Below are 19926 nucleotides of genomic sequence, written 5' to 3' on the forward strand. Positions count from 1 at the left end.
CATCTAGTTTGGTATGCTCTGTCCTACAATTTGTGTCCAGGAGGATTGAAGTCATTAAAACATACAGCTGTTCTTGAACTCTTTGCACAGTTTCTGTCACAGTAAACTACTACCAGTAGTAATTCAACACCAAACTATGGTTGGTCAGCTATAAAGTGTACAAAAGTAGGAGTAGGGCTGGATGAAGCGCACAAGCCTGCCACCACTTTCACATGGCCTTCATTCCTTTGCCAAGCATTGGGGACAATATTAGCCATTTTTCCAGTAGTGGTGTGTGTGGGGAGGAGCACTTGGCTTTGGGTGAGTGGGATTAGCTACTTGGAGGCTTACAAGGTGGTGAGGGTGGTCTTCCTTTCCTCTCTTTCCTTCATTCTGCTGTACTTTAAAATCCAAGCTGCAGCATGAAGGGGAAGTTTAACCAGGCTGCCAATCTCAAAATATGGCATAATTCTCTTCCCACTTCCTCTTAGCTGCTTATTCAAAATGGCAACCAGGCTGCCGATCTCTCAGCTAAATATCCAGATGAAGTAACCACATGAATTTTAAAGTACAACATATGGGGCGGGGGAAAGAAAACTCCCTTGCCATCTTGTAAACCTGTACCATAATTTTCCCTCCCCACCCCCAAAATCTGCCCCTGAACTTTGGAAGTTTTTTTTTCGCCCACCCTGCAAAAAACCCCTCTCTGAACACTCAGCTGGGCCAAACAGTCAGCAGAGGCCTAAGTAGGAGCTCATCCAGCAATAAAGTGCCAGTGTTAACACATGTAAGACCAATGGTGCTTCCAGAAGGGGTTTAATATTGTATATGGGTACCTGAAATACTGCAAAGGAGTCGCTGCCAACAGTGTTTTTTTTAAACTTACAAGGTTTTCCTAGGAAAGGGTAACTACAAATTGGTGATGGGATGGGATACAGGCTGGCACTTTGATGCCAACAGTAGTGTAGTGGCAAATTCAGAAGTGCAGGGCCCCTTCATGATAGTTATGCCACACGACCCTTACAGCCACTCTCCCTTTTCCACTTTACCTCGTCTCCCTTGCTGTCACTGTCATCTCGCGAGCCAATCAGCATGAAATGAGAGGCTGAGTGTTAGCTATTGAGAAGAGTCTTCTGAGCAGCTGGCTCACCTCCTTTCATGCTGATTTACTCCAATCAGCATGAAAGGACAAGGACTCTTCTCCCTTTTTATTGCTGATTGGCTTTGGCTCATACATAGGGACCTGGCTGGGACCCTGTTCCCAAAAAAGTAATGGGTCTACGACCCCCTGCATCCCTAGACGACTACACCCCCAGATGCTAATTACATTATATGGACACTGCGGAAAACTTGCATGCATGAGGAGCACCAGTCCCACAATAAACACCCATCTAGAAGTAACCACAGTAGGTCTTAGATACTACAGCAAAAATCAGCAATGAAGTGTGACCTAAATTTTAATGTTTTAAGGTTCGTTAAGGTTTGCACACAAATGGGAGGGCTGACAATGGAAAAGTTAATCCTAGTGTTTGTTGGCAAGTTTCTATATTTATTCTATTCAAAGAACAGAATTCCAGCAGTGAACTAAGAAGTAATTGCAATCTCACCTCTAGCTCCTGTCACTCTTCATTCATTTTCAAGTTTCTAGGGCTTGAGGGCATGGACTAACCATTGCCTTGTTTAAAGAAGTGAAAAACAGGAATTTACTAGTTGTTCCAAAATAAATCCCTCCAGCAGATCATCATCAGATGTTGCAGAAGAACTCTCACTTACCCTTACCTAAAATGCATATTAAACTCATATGTTCATTAGTTAAATTTCTGTACTGTTATCAGACTTAGATGCACTAGAATATTCTTGGCTTCCCTGATTGAGAACAAATTATTTGTACAACCGTGCTTAGAGCAATTTCACTGATAGCTTTTATTCAGGATGAGATTACAGGAAGGGAGGTTGTAGGAAATTGCAGTGAACCACCTCAGGGGTGATGGAAAACACATTCATATTTTTTAAACAGCTGCAGAACTATAGGCAATTGAGGCAAGGTAGCCTTGTGTTATCAGAATGGCTAGCCAACCTCTTCTGCTGTACATACAGTAGGGCCCCGCTTCCCGGCGTTCCGCTAATGCGGCGGCTTTGATTCCTCGTTTTTAAAGTTGATTTTGCCCTTTTGCGGCATTTTGTGTCATTTTCGCGTGACGCGCCTCATTATATTCAATGGGGTTCCGCTTTACAGTGATTTCCGCTTTATGGTGGGGGTCCGGAATGGAACCTGCCATATAAGCAGGGCCCGCCTGTAGCTAGCTTCTGCTGTAAATTACCTTACAGAACCTGTTGTCAATGAGTTTGACCATGGAGTGAAAATGGTCCAATTGATGGGAACTTGGGGAAGATTCTTCCAGAATAGCACCACTGCTCAAACATTTAATTTGTATGCAGCCTGAGCACACAGACGCCCTTGCCACATTGACTGGGAGGAGAAAGCCAGGGAAGAAATGGGGTTGGCTGAGTCAAGGTTCCCACAACAATGTGAAGCAAGATGGATCAGGGAGGACCTTCTGTATCCACTTCTAGCACCTCATTAAGAAGGAGCTAAAAGTCAAAGACCTCTTGCTCAACAGTCATTCTGTGTTTGTTTCCATTGGCAAGAATATCAACTGAGAGGTTGTTCATTATTTGTTTGTTTTTAAAAGCTTATATTCCACAATTTCCCCATCAGGTGGACTCAAAGTAACACACAATGTATACATATTTAAAAATGCATCAACAATATACTTTTTTTAAAAAAAGAATAAACATACAAAAATAGCTTATCGAACAGCCTGAATAAGAAAACCATATAAGGGAACAGTGTTAAACACCTATCAATCTAAAAACATTGGGTTGTACTCAGAGTAGACCCATTGAAATTAATAGGCCCAAGTTAGCCATGTGCATTAATTTCAATGAGTCTATTCTGAGTAGGGCTAGCACTGGATATGTTACTGGCAAGACTAGCCCCCTTGCCAGTGTATGCATAGGGTCAGAGGGTTCTTGCTTTCTCCCTCCCCCCATGTCTACATAGAGTCCTTGTATGTCAAACATTAGGTCACCTAAGCTCGCAGGTTATCAACAGCAGTCATCTAGTGTAGGCGGAGAATAGAGGAGACCCCACTCAAGAATTCTTGAGTCTTGGCAGGTACCAGAAATTTTCTATTTGGGAGTCAGACTTCAGGCAGCAGAACAGTCTTTATAATATATGCTGTTTATTCATATCTTGCACACAACAACTAATGAAATGCATTCTAGGTGGCCTTAGCCATCATTGCAGAAACAGAAAAAGAGAAATATATATATCTGCATGAAAGGAATTGCTGGATATCCGTTTAACATCAAAGTATAAGACTCTGAAGGCACATCTTAATTAAAACAAGTTACAATAGTTGAAGGACTGAGTTAAACTCTAAGTCATATCAAAGAGCCAAAGTTGCGAAGAATATAGGAATGTATGTCATGATACATCACCAATCAGATGCCATGGATGGACTAGATGGATGGTTCTCCTGCTTTCTTCGACCCCCCACTCTAGCAGAGCTGAGGAGACCTGAGTGCTGTGAAACCTGGATTTTTATACACTAACTTTTCTATGGGAAGGCGTGTTCCCATGGCTTTATCTGCTTTTTGATATTTATTTGATTTATATCCCACCCTTCCTTAGATTACTTCTCATCAGATGCTCCAAAAGAGTCTTTCTTTCTCAACTAGTCAGCTTAATTTCACCATATATGCATTTCCTGTTCCTTCATATTGACAGTTCACATGTACCTTGTACTGTGCTCAACTTCATGAGAAAGTAATGCTTTGTCTATTCCAATTGTTTCTCAGGAAAATTACAGCTGTAGTCAAGAGAAGATGGGAAAAGGGCAATTTCAAATCACTCCGATTTTACTATTTGGCTCTTATGCATAAAGCAGACTCAATTTCAGTAATTCCTAAGCATCTTCTAAGCAAATCTAAGCATATGTAAATAATTTCAGCACATTATATGCATACTTTAAGCCATTATCTGGATCTTCACATTTCAGAAGCAACCCATTCAGCTCTAGTTCTTCATAAGCAGCCAAGTTTTAGTTGAACTCTTGAAGGAATACTATGTTTTGGAGGGTTGCTGCTACGAAAAAGATCCAGTATCTGGTAATCACTGCCTTGCCACTGATGGTTGAGGAATTTGGAGCAGGATGTCAAATGCTGATTCATTGTTACAGCTTCGCCTGGAGATAGAGTAGCTGAGATGCAAGGACTCATGCCAAAAATTAATCTGTGGGACCATCTTGCTTATCTAACATTACCAGATAATGTTTGTGAACTCCAATGGATTATTGTTCAGTATTCAAAACCATTCACCCTAATAATTCCAGAGGGCAGGATTAGCTCTAATCAGTTTAAGTTACAGAAGTGTAGATTTCAGCTGATTAAGAGAAACATCATTATTTGTTTTATTATTTATTTATTTATTGGATTTATATCACGCCCCTCCTCCCACTAGGAGCCCAAGATGGCATAGTAGTAAGAACAGTTCAGTAATGAAACCAGTTACTTAGAGGGTTTGTTGAATCTTCCTCCTTGGACATTTTTGGACAGCCATTTTTGGGGATGCTCTAGCTTTGGATTTCCTGCATGAAATAGAGCAGGGATCGGGAACCTTTCACTCTCCAGATGTTGCTGACCTATAACTCCCATCATGCAAACATAGCCAATGGCCTGGGTTAATGGGAACTGTAGTTCAGCAACATCTGAAAGGTCAAAGGTTCCCCACATCTGAAATAGAGCGTTTCACTAGATGGCCTACAAAATCCTTTCCAACTCTATGTTTCTATTATATGCTCTGTAAATCAAGAGTATTTCACTCATTGGGTTTCTTCCTCAGGCAAGGACTGGTCTACTTATGAATCTGATGGGAGTTTTACTTCTGAGCCTGGCTATCAACACTTGGGCCATGAGCATCTTTCAGCTGGGCACCTACCCTGCCTGGGCCAACATCCATTCAGAAAATACCACTACTACCCTGCTGGTGGACGTGCAGAACATCACCCTAAACTCAATGAGTAAATTATGAACAAAGCAACCTTGTTGTGGGAGGAGCACTCCCTTTAAATTTGCGGCACTGAATTAAATCCACATCAAGTACATATACGCACAGGTGGTGGCACTGTTGATGCGCACCCAATACAGGACTGTCATGTTCTTTTATGTTTGTTTTTATAACTATTGGTGAGTACTCACTGGATAATTATTTTGTGTCTTGGAAGACTTTCTTCACTTCATGCAAAACCTCACCAAGCACTTCTTAAGTAGGTTTAGTCTTTCATGGTATGGGGAATTAACTGACAGATCTTTTCCCATCTTGTAGAAATAAAGGGAATTATTTTCCTTTTTTCACAAAGTGGACTGACTCTCTAGATGTAGAAGCATATGGCCCTCTGAATGTAAAAGCATAGAGCAAGTGAAGCAGTGTATCTTCTTTTGGCCCAGAAAACATATTCTTCACCAAACACAGGTGTCCAGAAAAAAATAAACAGAGACATCATCTCATTGGCCCAGGGTGATGGCTTCCTGTCTACATGTGTTGCTCCTTAGCAGAGGCGGGGAACTTTTTTTAAAGACCATTCCCTCATGGGCTACCTACCTAGGGCTGCATGCCAGTGGTAAGTGAGGCCAGATACAAAAAGTGGGTGGAACAACATATGCAATGCTTAGTAGAGTAGGCTACATTCCAGCCACGCAAAAGTTTAAACAGGTTCTATATGCACATCTTTTTATCCTCCATCCAGGCAAGCAGAGGTATTATCACATTCCAGCGAGGCAGAAGCATCTGAGGAGGGTATGGAGCAAGGCTAGTGAGGGGTACAGCTTGGGGATTGTCCTGGGGGCCAGTTAGAGGTCTGGAGGGCTGCAGGTTCCTTGCTTGTTAGAATGGAGGAGGGTAGAACACCAAGAATGTGTTGATGAGATTGTAAATGAGGCTTGCCCTGAAAGAGGGCTTGAGAGTTCAAGATATTGAAGAGTTTTCAGATACAAGGTGGCAGATGGGGGTGGATTGCTGTAGTGTAAATATAATAATCAGAAAAGCAAGGCATCCATCCCTCTCTTCATTGCACTTGGAATTTACGCACTCCTCATAAATCAAAAGAATAGACTCACTGAGTTCTAGGCATAACAAAATAATCTGAAGATAGCTAGGGATTTATTTGGAAAGTGCAGCAACTGAGCAGACTATTCAGTTGAAAAAATGGGAATTCCTAGTGGTCCAAAGGTTGTGTTTTGCTTTCTTATGCCACAGTGTCACTTGTCAAAGTTGTTGAAGGCCTTGATGACATTTGTCAGCTGCCATCACTTTTTTCCTGTATGTATCTCCATATGAACATCCCTGCTGGATCAGGCCAAAGGCCCATCTAGTCTAGCATCCTGTTCTTTAGGTGCCTAAATAGTGTACATAGGAGATCAGAGTATTAGGGCATGTCCATAAAACTACTCTTGTCTCATTGCTTTTCATGTTTGCCCCTGGCTGCCAGAGAACTTATTTTGTGCATTTCCCTATTCATACACCCTCCTTCCTCCCAGAACTGCATTCCTGGATTTTAAAAACGTGTGTGCTTTTAATTAGCACCAAATGTATCCAAATACTTTCACACCATGACCCACTCTAATACATTTGATGCGGCATATAGAGAAAAGGGGAGAACTAGTGTGGTGTAGTGGTTACGGTGTTGGACTACGACCTGGGAGACCAGGGTTCGAATCCCCACATAGCCATGAAGTGCACTGGGTGACCTTGGGCCAGTCACTGCCTCTCAGCCTCATGAAAACCCTATTCATAGGGTCGCCATAAGTTGGAATTGATTTGAAGGGAGTACATTTACATTTTTATAGAGGAAAGGAGAGAATGGCCAGAGGGAACCGCTGAGATTGGATTAAGTAGCCAGGTATTTACTTCTGCTATCAGTAAATCAATGAAGTGTCTAGGTCAGCCTTCCCATTGGCCATGCTGGCTGGGGCTGATGGGAATTGGAGTTCAGACATCTGGAGGGCACCATGCTCTACATGAATAAGTGCAAAGGTACAGCAATGCAAATTTCCAACAAATGGTAAAAGAAGAAAAGGTTAGTGAAGGTAGAGGAGCTGGATAGTGTCCCTGAAGGGGGACAACACAAACCTTCAGTCCAGACAAATCATACAAAATCCATGTACCTGTTTCAAGGAGATACAAGATTTTGAGAGTGAATCCCAGGAAACGGTGCGCAAATAAACAGTGACAAACCATAGGGAGCAGTGTGAACGGCAAGCTCCCCCCCTTACAAATAGCTGCTGCAGTTTATGTGACAGGCACACACTTAGAATGCATAATATAGCCAGTCAGATCATATCCATTATCCAAATGTCATTTCTCGTTAGTTTTTCTATAGCTATTATCCTCCTAAAAGTATAGTGTCGCCTGGCTGTCCACACACAATGCTCCTATATCTAATGGAACATCAGAAAATGTCTTATATTGAGTGAGTGAGACCATAAGTATTGTCTTCCCTGACTAGAAGGGCTTTTGTCAGGGTCTTTCTCAGTCCTAGCTGGAGATGCTAGAGTTTAAACATGGTATGTCTTGCATGCAAAGCATGTGCTCTACCACTGAGCTGCGGCCCTTTCCTCGTAGTGGGAAATACTGACATGAAATGCATGTTGCTCAGTATTGGTAAATTATCAGGATTAAGGCCAACAGTTAGAAGCCTTTGGATGCTAAGATATGGAAAAAATCTGTGTGCCAGGAGCAACTTTTTTTTAATGTTTCTCAAGTGTTGATGACATGTAGAATTTTACTTCATATGCTTATGAAAGGCTCTTTCCAAATAACTGTGACAGTTCACTGGGAAATATTCCACCATTGCCTGACAGTTTAGAAACATAGGAGTAATCAGGCATTCTTAGGTTCTTAAAAGACTTGGGGCACAGCCCTGTGCACAGATTTTCATAAAAGTTGCATTTGTTAATGTATATCTATACATTTATATAAATTTAGGCTGATTTTTTGGGGTGGGGGAAACAAACTGGCTCTTGCTCTCCAAACTTACTGTAGCTAAGTGATGTTAACAGGAGTTTCTGGATCCAGTACATTTTGTATTTAAATGTTCTACCTGCAGGATTGCTACCAGAAAGTAGGAGACTGTTGCTTGGCTCTGTGGCTTTTGAGCTGTTATGTAAGAACTCACCCAAGATAATCATGTTCCTTAATTTCAATGAGTTTAACCTGAATAGGACTACCATTGAATACAAACCAATGTATGTGGATTGGGTCCACTCTCCCACCCATAATCCATTGGCAAGAGATGATGCTTATGTAAATATGAAAGCTGAAGCAAGTCTTGTCGAACATCTAACAAGCATTATCCTTACATGCATTCACATATCTCTTCTTCCCCGCTGCATCAGGCTATTTTATGTGCCTCTGGCTTAAGGTGGGTGGGTGGGTCTCACTGGTACTGGGCTTTGCAATGTGCCCAGATGGCCTGTAAGCAAAGTTGTTGGGTTTTTTAAAACATTAAGCCTAAAATAAAGGGAGAGAAGGGCAGAAGATCCCAGCCCCAGCCCAAAAGATTTAGGCCCCTTGGGCCACCCCCTAACAACCCCCTGGGAGTAAACACAGGCGCTTCCAGTAATTTTCACTAGAACTTTGAACTTTTTCAATCTGACATTAATTTGAATGCTGGTGGAGAAAGTATTAGACTGAAATGGTTCAAATACTTCACACCTGGGTGAAGACAGACATTTTAACCACGGCCACAACAGTTCTCTCCCCCTGCTCCCCTGAGATCCAAGCTTACAACTCGCCTCATTCTAAAGTAGCACATATCTACATTCATTCTTCAACTTACAAAAATGTTGCAAGAACATTTTTAGCAATAGGTACTCCAGAAATTGAGCAGGAGAGGTTTATTTATGACATCACTGGTGCTAGCCAGTAAGTGATCTCCGTAACTAGCTTTGCCTAAGGTCAAAACTGAACCATACTGAAAACACAAACTTTTCACAGCTTGCTCTGGGACTGAAAACAGTATGTTCACACTGAATACAGTAGGGCACTTCCAAACCAACCCCACTGCTCTTAAAAGTTACATCTGTCTTCATCTTGAGTGGTCTATACCTTATACTCTAAGACAAGTCACTACCTAGCAGCCACAGTTACAATGGGAAGAATGGTGACCTACCTCACAGGGTTGTTGTGAGGATGAGTGATATAAAGACAGTAAATATTCAAAGGAGTATAGAGGTGATAAATACAAAGTTCACTCAGTTTCCGATGCTGACTGGAGAACTGTGGATAAGCGGTGCAGATGTGCATCTTCATCTGAGTGACATATAACCTTTATGGTTCTCTCTTTATTGATTCTAACTATGGAAACTTTAAAAGTCTAGGTTGTTGAAACTGACTTGCACAGTAGAGATATGCTGAGTTTGTGGATATTTGCAGGGGATTATTTTTGTTGGGATTTAAGGGGAGCGGGGAGGGAGGTTAACTCTTTGATTTCTTTTTATATAAAACTGATTATTTGGGTGCTTTCAATGAAAGTATTTGTAAATAGACAGTGATTCTAATCACCTTTGTAATCCAGATTCTATTTCAGAGAGTGTGTGTGTGTGTGTGTGTGTGTGTGTGTGTGTGTGTGTGTGTGTGTGTGTGTGTGTGTGTGTGTGTGTGTGTGAGAGAGAGAGAGAGAGAGAGAGAGAGAGAGAGAAATGGACTTACTGTGATTGAGAGATCAATGCTGAAAGCATGTTTTGGAGGACATGTCACTGGAAGTAGAGTTGGGGTTGGGGAGGAACCTTGAAGAGTGAATTCTTATTTTGATGATACAGTCGGGAGATTCAGTGGCTTTGTCATTCTGTTATCTTGCTTTATTCGGGATCTGTTCCTGGAGCACACCTGGTGAACACAACCGTTACATCTACATCTACCGCTTCCTTTCTCTTTAATCATAGTTGCTGCTTCTATGAAAGCTGCATTACTATTACATCATGGATGCAAGGGTAGCCAGAGGTCCAGCCAAAAGCACCAAAGCATTGTCAATTAAGCATCAGATCAGATCACTCTTGCTGCTCAAGCCTCATGATGATGAGGACTGAAAATGAAATGCATTCATTAGCCTATTCATTGCACTGTTCAGTTCCACATCTGTGAGCCATAGACAGTGGTAGCTGGTGCCCAGTAGAGTTGATAGGAAATCATGCAGTCATGGCCGATGAGGGGTCACAGGGCTGTGGCCAAGTTGTTCTGTTCCCCCCCCATTTCCCCCCCTTGCAAAGATACTGTGGAAGCTCTTATAAACAGCACCTAACTAAACTGGAAAGTGTCTTACTTTGGATCCCTGCTGTCAGAGTTGCTTCTCTGCTGGGAGAAAGATTGTGTGCACACACAGCCCTCCGGTTCTGATTCTCTCCCTATCATCCTCCTTTGCAAAGGAACAGTGGACACCTAAATACTTGGCACCTAAGTGTCTTATTTTGGTTCAGAAGGGGCCACTGCTGTCACAATTTCTAATGTGGGTTCAAGCCACTATATCTGTACGTTACTCAGAAGCAAGCCCCAAAGAATTCAATGGGGACTGCTCCCCGATAAGTATGAACAGGATTGCAGCCTGAATTGGTTAGTCTTAAAGGTGCCACACAGGACTGTTAATTAACAAGGGACCCCGTAAATTTCCAGACTTATGGGAAAACATGAATACCCTTTGCCAGCTCAACTTCTACTTTTTTCCAGAATGTGGAATAATGTGGAGGGATAAGCGGATTTGAATGTGGGAGGCCAGGGTTAAGATCAGCCATGAAACTCACTGTGTGACCTTGGGCCAGTCAGTGTGTCTCAGGGTTGCTGTGAGGATAACATGGAGAAAAGGAGACCCCCGAATGCCATTTTAAGTTCCTTGGAGGAAAGGTGGAATGGATACAAACGTCATGCTGATAAAAAAAGAATAATTTAAATATTTTTTATTAAGTACATTTATATTCCACCTTTCTTCCAAGGAGCTCAAGGTGGCATACAAACATGGTTCTCCCCCTCCCAATTTTATCCTCACAACAACCCTGTCAGGTAGGTTAGGCTGAGTGACAGTGACTAGCCCAAGGTCACCCAGTGAGTTTCATGGCTGAGCAGGGATTTGGATCTTGAACGCCTCCCAGGTCCTTGTTCAACACTCTAATCACTACACCTCACTAAGTCTCTCTCCAGCCTGCCAGCCCCCAATTTTGAAATGCAGGGAGAGGCTTGGAATCCTATGAAAAGCCCAACCTAAAAACCCAAGAAAAAAAATCTGGGACACAACCAGGATATTCAGGTACACAAACACTGGATTTTGCATGTAGGGCCTCAACAAATCCAATGTGCAGCTGTCTCCTGGGATAAGCTTGCCTGGGCGGAGTGTGCAGGCAGGCTACAATCCATGCTCCTGTACAACATAAAGGCTCTGCACACTGAGTTCTTATCTGAACCATCCTCTGTGCCATCCTGCTTTTTGTAATAGCATATTAGGTTTGCCAAAGAGTTTTTGTAGTCTTTTTATTCACGTAACTGCCCTGTAAATTAGATCATAGTGCAATATTAGCAAATCAACAAAAAGAACAGTACTAGCACCTCCAAGACTAACATTTTTATTATGGCATAAGGTATCTTGGGCTAGAGTCCACTTCACCAGATGCATCATTCTTGGTAATCCATGAAAGAAATAATGCATTTGCATTTGCTAGCCTTCAATGGACTATTGATTCATTTCTTCTGTAAGCCATGGCTGGTTGGCACCTGCCTCCCCATTGCAAAATCTCTGCTTGTATTCAATAAGATGATTCCACAACAGTAAATTCAGCCTGAAATATAACTCTTCATTCCCAGTCAGCCACATGATACATGGAATCACGGCTATTCTTTTACCAAAATGCCACCGGAAAAAACTGGAAGCAACTGGCTCTAGCACCAACAGATAGCAATCACAGTAATGTTAAAGGAATCCACTCTGAGCCTAAAGTAGCTCCAGGCCTAGTTGTACCAAAAAAATCGGGAGCCAATGTTAACACTCCAGGCAAGGAAGATGTGAACAAATTAACTTTTATTTTTGTAGAATTATTCTTGCAGTTTAACGGAGACCTAAAAACAGGACTCAAAAGTTCACACTACCCTCTCTTTCCCCAGAGTCCTACTTAGCATGGAGACACACTCATTGTTCTGCCTGCCCCAGTGCATCTCCACATCTCTTTTCTGAAAACGGGCACACAACACTAGTCAAACCCCACCCCCTTTTACTGTAAAACCTGGTGGGAGCAGCTCAAGTGCATTTTTTAATTTTTTAAAAAGATTTTGCAACTGATGGGCAGATCAACCTGTTGCCCCTCCAGGTATGGCCAATGGAAACGCTTTGCTGTAGATAATGAGCATGCTCACAGCCCTGGTTAAAAGGCAGGCTCAGATTATCCACAGCTAGACCCCGAGGCAGTTGAAGAGATAGATTTCTGGTGGGTTTTTCTCATGCCTAATGTGTGTTCCAGAGTTTGGTCTAAATAAAATGGTTGGGTCACCATCCTTTGTGTGAAGAGTAAATCTTACAATCACAGTGTTAATTGTTCTGCACTGAGTTTCCCCATTCCAAAGAGACAACAGCAGTCAGTACACTTACAGTGTCAGTACAGTACAGAGTAATCCCAGGTTAAATCAACCTGCAAGCACCTTTTCTTTCACCAGCAAGTTGCCAAACTCACAGGATCCAAAATGAAATACATATCCCATTATGATTTGGAATAAAACCACTTCCCCTTCTCTCTCAGCATAATTAATTACCCTATTTATTCCATCAGGTTTTAGTGAGGGTGAACTGCTGCAGGATTAGAAAACACATTTTCTAAAATAATAATTTTAAGCCCCCCTTCCCATCCAATGCACCAAATGGTATAAGTACAATAAAATTGCACAAAGTACATTTCTTGTGCTTATAATGTGCCCATTGGTGCTCATTCACACAGATAGGCAGTTCAGTGAAATAAACATTCATCAGATTAAAAAAAAAAGTGAACAGATGAGCAGGGAAGACAAACACAGTCTTGGGGCCTAGCCTTCCTGACAAAAGCTGGCAATCCCCCCATGTCACATAGTTTTTCTGCTTAGAAACACATGGGAGGGACTTTTAGATTTGGATTGGCTGAGTGTGCAGAGAACTGACTGGTGGCCAGAGAACTGGAAATTTGACGGAAACGCCTCACCAAGCCCCTGGAAGTTCATAGAAGTATAAAATGTCTGTGAGACAGGAAAAAATGTGTGGCTTCGAGATTTGGGGGCAGGGGTCAAAAACATTGCTTTACATTCTCCTTGGAAGGGCCATGCCCTGGTGGACCAGCCTCCACTGGTCCTAGGGAAAGGCTGGCTCTTCAGTCTCCTCTCTTGCATCATCATAGCTTCATGAGCATTCCAGGAAATGGAACTATTGAAAGGAAATGTCTCTCCATTAGAAAACCTAGGCTGCAATCCATTGCAGATTACTTGGACATCAATCCTGTTGAATAAATACACATTGCATGGATTGAGCTGATAGTTTTCCAAGCCACTGAAACGATTGGGTTAAAGTGTACAGTTGTATTGCTAGCTCTAGGGTTCTGAAGGCTCTTGGGGCAACTGAGCAAGCACCCTTCTCTGTTTTGTCTTGCTACCGTTTTGTGACCAGTCCTGCTCCTGTGCACTGAACAGCAGCATGTTATGCAGAAGCTGAAGCAGATACAACTTTTCCAGATAGAGAGGTAAATGAAGGAACATCATTCACTTGTTGAATGCAAGTGTCAGGCTGCAATTTAATGCATGGGTAAGATGAGTACCTGTTTCCCGCAGGTATCTTGCACCTACTGTTGCATGAGTATGTAATGCAGAAGATTGGGTTGCAGAAATCCAGTGCAGGCACAAGGACAAACCTGGTACCCCCATGTCAGCTCTATGATGCAAACTGAGTTATCAGTGGCTCTGTTCCGGACATGCTCACTCCCGGCCATTATGGAATGACATTGGGAAATAGGTATTGCTGCAAGGTTAGCTTGGCATGATGGACATAATCTACACAAACTGCACATCCTTCAACCACATCCAATACCTGCTACTGCCACTTTTTAAAACTCCCAATTGAAAATATTCTCTTTCATTTTTTCTTATGGGTGGATGGGGTTTTAGTCATACCAAACCTGTAACTGCCCAAGTCCCTGTTAATATTACATAGCTGGAGAGACAGATAATATACGTAAAATGTAAATGTACTGCCTTCAAGTCTATTCCGACTTATGGCGACCCTATGAATAGGGTTTTCATGAGGCTGAGAGGCAGTGACTGGCCCAAGGTCACCCAGTGAGCTTCATGGCTATGTGGGGATTCAAACCCTGGTCTACCAGGTCGTAGTCCAACACGGGAGGGTATTTGAAGTGGTATCATTATCTTGCTACTAAATAGTATACTTTATGACCAAAATCCAGTAATTTCCATGCAGACAACTGAAATGTATGATTCAAGACACACACGTCCTGTTTAGGAGATTTGATATATCCACCCAAATCCTAAATATGATTTTAGATTATAATCTAAGATTGTTTAGGTGTAAAGCATTTTTATTTGTAATGGAAATGCCAGTTTGCCATTATCCCTATTTTGACCCTGGATCACACACAAAGAATTACTGCTTGATTTTATATTAGGGGTGACTTAACCCCCAGTTAGGAACATTTTTTCCCAACCCCACCAAGACTCTACCACTTTTGGTGGCAGTGGCAAAAGGAAACCAAATTTAAAGTAGATTCAGTGTTGGGCATCATGATGGGGATGCAGATCGCTTCCCCTCCCCAGTCATCAGATTGACTATTTGATGAGTGGAGAGAGAGGGAAATGCCCCCCTTCTCAGCTGATCAGTCTGAATTAGTTGAAGTGGGGGTGCTGTGTGTCTGTCCCGTGTGTGTGGCCACACCCACTTTTGGCCATACCCACCTCTGGCATGCGGCCCCAAGGAGTTTGGTCAAGGGTAAATGTGGCCCACAGGCCAAAAAAGTGAGCCATCCCTGTTTTATCTAGTGCCCATTGTACTTCATTATGAAGAAGTATCACACCATAGTCTCTTCCTCAAGAGCCCTGTTACCTGTTCATGGGTTCCCCTTACCAGAATGGAAATTCCATGAACACTTTGACATTGCTCCAGATGAAGTAAAAACTCTGGGTATTTTGTAAAGGTTTAAGACTGTCCTTTAAGTTAGCAGGTTCTGTCCAGGCCCCTGACACTGAAGATGACCACACCTGGGAACAGACTGGGCTGTGATTGACATCAAGAATGGGAAGATACAAGTTTAATTGCTAGCCTTCTCTGCCTTTTGAAACTCTTCCTGGCTGGATACTCCTTCACTGGTTCCTCAGAATATGTTGCTAGACCTCTACAAACAGAGGTAGATGATGGGGACATCATATATAGGGTGGCAGAGGAAAGTGTGGCAACTAGTCACCTTTGGGAGCCTTAAAGGGACCGTGCTACCAGACCTGTGATGGTAGTACACTATTAAGACTTATGTGCATGTGTTTTGTGACTTATGTGAATTTGAACAGAGGGTGTAATAAGCATAGATAGTGCTTGTTAAAATGTGCACATGCACAGGCTCTTGTTTAGATGGAACCCTGAATATGCAGAAGCCAGGGGTGGGCTAGCAGGTTTGATCCTAATCACCCTTCACACATTAATGTGTACACACAATAAATGTCTGTATAGGATAGCCACTGTATTGGATTTGCACAATAGTCCCTCATCTGGTCTCTGCCATTTCTCTGTCCATCAACTCATTTAAGGGGGAGAGGCACAACCCTTACATTTCTTGCCAGTCTTGAGTGTGGTGAATCAGTGCATCTCTCTAAACTCTGCTTTGATTGGCTCTGGTCGTATTTAACAGACAGTGAGTGCTGCAGCAGAATAGCAGCATCTAGCCACAGGGAGTCAGAGTTGCTTCACACAGATGGAAACTAAAAATTTGGCAATAAATGTTTTGTTCACATGCATTAGCCATTCCAGAAAATCAGGATCTTGTGTTAAAGAGTTTATGCAAAGAAGGAAAGGCGCATTTAAAAATCCATGCTCTCACACTCTTTCTCTCTGCCTTTCTGTAAAGGGCCCCTGATTAACATCTACTAATTTCCACCCCAAAATAATCTTCTATGCAAACTTTTGCATTGTCATCTACCAGAGAGAGAATAAATCAGTTCAGTGGGGAAAACGTGCACTGAATAAATTTATCCCAAAGTGGTATTTTGCATAGACAGTTGATATCCTGTAAGGGAATGGTCTGGGGAAACACAAAAGCCAATCCAGGGTGGGACTGGGTCCAGTGATCGGCTATGGGGTCAGTGTTGTGTTTAGCTGACCGGTTCCAACTAGGGATGGATGAATCTGTCAGTTTTGGTTTCTCTCTCTCTCATTTGTCCAACCTTAAGTTTAGTTTGCCCCATTTCTACGTCAGTTTTTGCATTTTTCTTTTTAAAAGACTGCAAAAAAATTGTATATATTTCCATGTGGATTTATCCCAATACATGCATTTTGTATGCAATTTGGTCCAATATCGGTGTTTCTGCAAGCAATGTCCCCTAATATAATAGTTTTGTACATTATGTTCGCTAACATATGCATTTTGTGCACATTTGTTGGTTGGAGAGCTGCATCACAACATTACCAGAATTGCAAATTGTCAAAGGATAACTGTGCTTCTGCTCACTTATTGGTTCAAGAAGTGCAAATAAGTTACATTCACATTAAAATGCAAACCTAACCCAAGTTGCAACCATTATGTTTTTGCCTGCTTGGCTGCAGGTTCCAAGAAGTAACAGAGAGGTATAGCTGTAGATAAGTGAAAGAATATTTCAGGAGAGTTCTTGAGACGGACTATACCAAAGAAGAATGGCAGCCTTCTGGCATATGAAACCTGAGGATAGTTCAGACCTGTAGCCAGAAATGTTGTGGTGAGAGTGAGCCTAAGCAGGAGGGAGGAACATGCATAACAGCCAGAACCTGAATACAGGTAGCACCTGAATATGCTTAATGCAGTCCTGTCCTTGTTTACTCAGAAATCTCACTATGCTTGCTCTCTGTATTAAGTGTGTTTAAGAATTACAGCCAATTATATATTAAAAATTAAATTAAATGTTACAAAATTAATATAAGAAAAATTTTTAATTAATTATTCTCTTATTCTCTATTGTTGCAGATCTGATTTTTATGTTGTGATCTTCCACAGTTATTTTAGATTTTTTTTTAAAAAAAACCCACAATACTTTCTTTTAAAATATCAATATTAATATCAGTATTTTTGATCGGTAAAAGCAGCGACTAGCTAACAAAGGACAAATTCTAATTGATACCAGCCTGTCAGATCGACGGAATGCTTTTGAACTGGCACCAGCCAACGGATCCCCTCCCTAGGCCCTACTAGTTATTCCTGTGCCTTTGTACTCATCAGCCAGATCACTGGAAGGTAGGAGCACATTTACTTCTTGGTAAGCATTTGGGTAGGAACAGGGGCAAGATGTATTTCATTTCTATTTATATCATGGTAATTCTTTATGAATTTGCATCTCTACATTTCAATCAGCACATGGCCCCTTTTAAGCAAATCTGTGTCCTCTTTATAGTGATGCTTCTTCCTCCTCTTCTTCTCTACTTCCTCCGCTGCCTCTTCCATTGCATAACTTAGGGCTTTCTGCATGCTAAGTATATGTTCTCCCATTGAGCTACAGCCCTCCCCATACTTGTATAGAGGAGGAATTAAGTGGAAGAAGTAAGTGGCTGGCTGGCTCGCATACATACACTTGACTTTTAAAAAGCCAATTATGCTCATTGCTTGTACAACATCATGTAGCAACACGGTCCATAGATTGACGATGCATTGTGCAATGAAACATTTTCTTTTGATTGCTTTGAACCTGCAGTTTCAGTAGATGAAGCGTGCTGCCTGGTTTTATACATTTGGGGATTGTGTGTATTTAGTTCTTTTCACTTTGTTGGAGTGATACATATGCCTTGAATCTATTGGAAATCCATCAGTAATTGCTTGTGGTTTTTTAAAAAAGGGAAATCAGATTGATTCATTTTGCCATTTTGAAGCCATTATTATTTCTGGCTGTGGGGATATTTAGCAGTCTGGTCTTTTGTGAGATTTCCATCCTCTAATGACAGAGATGCTGGGGTTCAAGTCTGACCAGAGGTCAAATCCTTGGACCTGAAAATGTATGGGGGACTGGCTGTTCTTGTCCCTCTTCAGCAAGATATGCTCTGTACGTGTTCAGAATTACTCTCTTTATTGGTGTTGCTGTTTCAGGAGCTGACATTTAAAACAGGTCCTGGGGCTCAGCCTTGTCGAATTCTGCCTCTGACCATTCCCTGTTTGATTTTTTAATTTGCCTCCGATGCTTGGGGGCAAGGTGGGGAAAGCAAGCAGGAAGGAAGATTTGTGTCCAAAGATATTACAAAGGAAATTGCTCTGAACAAAGTGTCACAGCAGGGCAGAGTATGTGAGCAAATAAAATAGCAATTCATTATCAAAAGCATATTTAATAAAGCTTTATAGCTGGGTGAGTGATCCCAAATTAGCTTCTAATAAATGCAAGAAGTAGCAGTGTTTGAATATGAAACCACATACCTAGGATACACATTTGATAGGGGAAATGGTTCTACAGAGACAAAACCTTGGTAACTTCTAGCACTCCTGTTGAATTATGTAAATGGAAAAGCTTTCATTATGAAGAGAAGAGTATCCAGACAAAATTGTCCTCTATAGCTTGGATTGAATCAGAGATGGAATGACTATGCCTCCTTCCCACCCTCTCTATCCCCATGTTAACTGTCCTTTCCTACAATCCCCCACAGCATGAGTTCTTTCCCTATTGACTTACTTGGTGACAGCAGTGGGAAAGTCTCAGTGGAGGTATCTGTCTCTGGAACATGTGTCTGGAACATTGCAGGAAGACTATGCCATTCTTCAGGGAGTCTAGGAAATGCAGTCACTTTACTCCTTGTGGCATTGGGTGCCCTGGGAAGCAGTGTCCTTCAGCATGAATTATGTGTAGGGATGGAGGAGAAATTCAATTCACTTTGCATATAAAGGCTAATCTACTAATTTACACTTTCTAAAACAATACACCAAGCAAAACACAGCTATTCTTTAAAATTCATACTTCTACGAATTTTACAATGCAGTTCTCCAGCCAAATAATGTGTACAATATGCACACACCAGGATTGTGTGCATAAAATCGTGAAAATAGCATACAAAACTGCATTATATTTGGGAATTTGCTTTGTAAAAAGGAGAAACTGTCACTAAAATTCTGATGACATTTCAGGAGGACTTTTTTTTAAAGCAACACATTGCAAACTGATGTGGAAATGTGGAGGACCAAACGTAAGGTTAGAAAAATGAGAGGAGAGAAAATGACAAGGACAGTTTTACCCATCCCTAATTGTGTGTGAAACATGACAGCCCCGAGTGCCCTACAGTAGGGCAGAGGGGGCAGCTATGTTTCCCCCCACAATGCACCTGAAAGGATGCTAAGTCGTGAGAAAGGGTTCTTCCTCAGATGCATTATGGGACAAGAATGGTCCCAGATCAGGATGGAATCTCTGCTGCTTTCTCATGGCAGTAAAAACTTTTTAAAGAAAGGGGGGTGAGTTTAAAAAACAAAGGGAAGTCACTGCAACTGACTTACATGCTGCTAGAATTGTAAGCCCCCTGTCCTTTGAAGTGTCCCCAAATTATAAAGAGTTTATTTAGCCCCCCTCCCTTGGATTTTCCATCCCTCTTTCCATTCTCCTCTCAACCCCACAAATATGTCAAAATCATTAGTTAGACACACAGTTCTTCAACCTTGGGTTCTCAGATGTTGTTGGAC

The 19926-nt window shown here is 41.9% G+C and overlaps 1 protein-coding gene across 2 annotated transcripts in view; it reads left to right on the forward strand.

Annotated features, from left to right (window-relative positions):
• Positions 1-6293, forward strand: part of SLC13A3 (solute carrier family 13 member 3) — an 83329-nt gene extending 77036 nt beyond the window's left edge. For both annotated transcript variants that reach the window (XM_061631397.1, XM_061631398.1), the window contains exon 13: positions 4886-6293. In XM_061631397.1, the coding sequence (XP_061487381.1) occupies positions 4886-5074 (189 nt within the window). In that variant the 3' untranslated portion in view covers positions 5075-6293. The remainder of the gene's footprint in view (positions 1-4885) is intronic.
• Positions 6294-19926: the final 13633 nt, after the last annotated feature.

Source organism: Rhineura floridana, chromosome 6 (genome assembly GCF_030035675.1).
Source record: "Rhineura floridana isolate rRhiFlo1 chromosome 6, rRhiFlo1.hap2, whole genome shotgun sequence".
Lineage (NCBI taxonomy): Eukaryota > Metazoa > Chordata > Lepidosauria > Squamata > Rhineuridae > Rhineura > Rhineura floridana.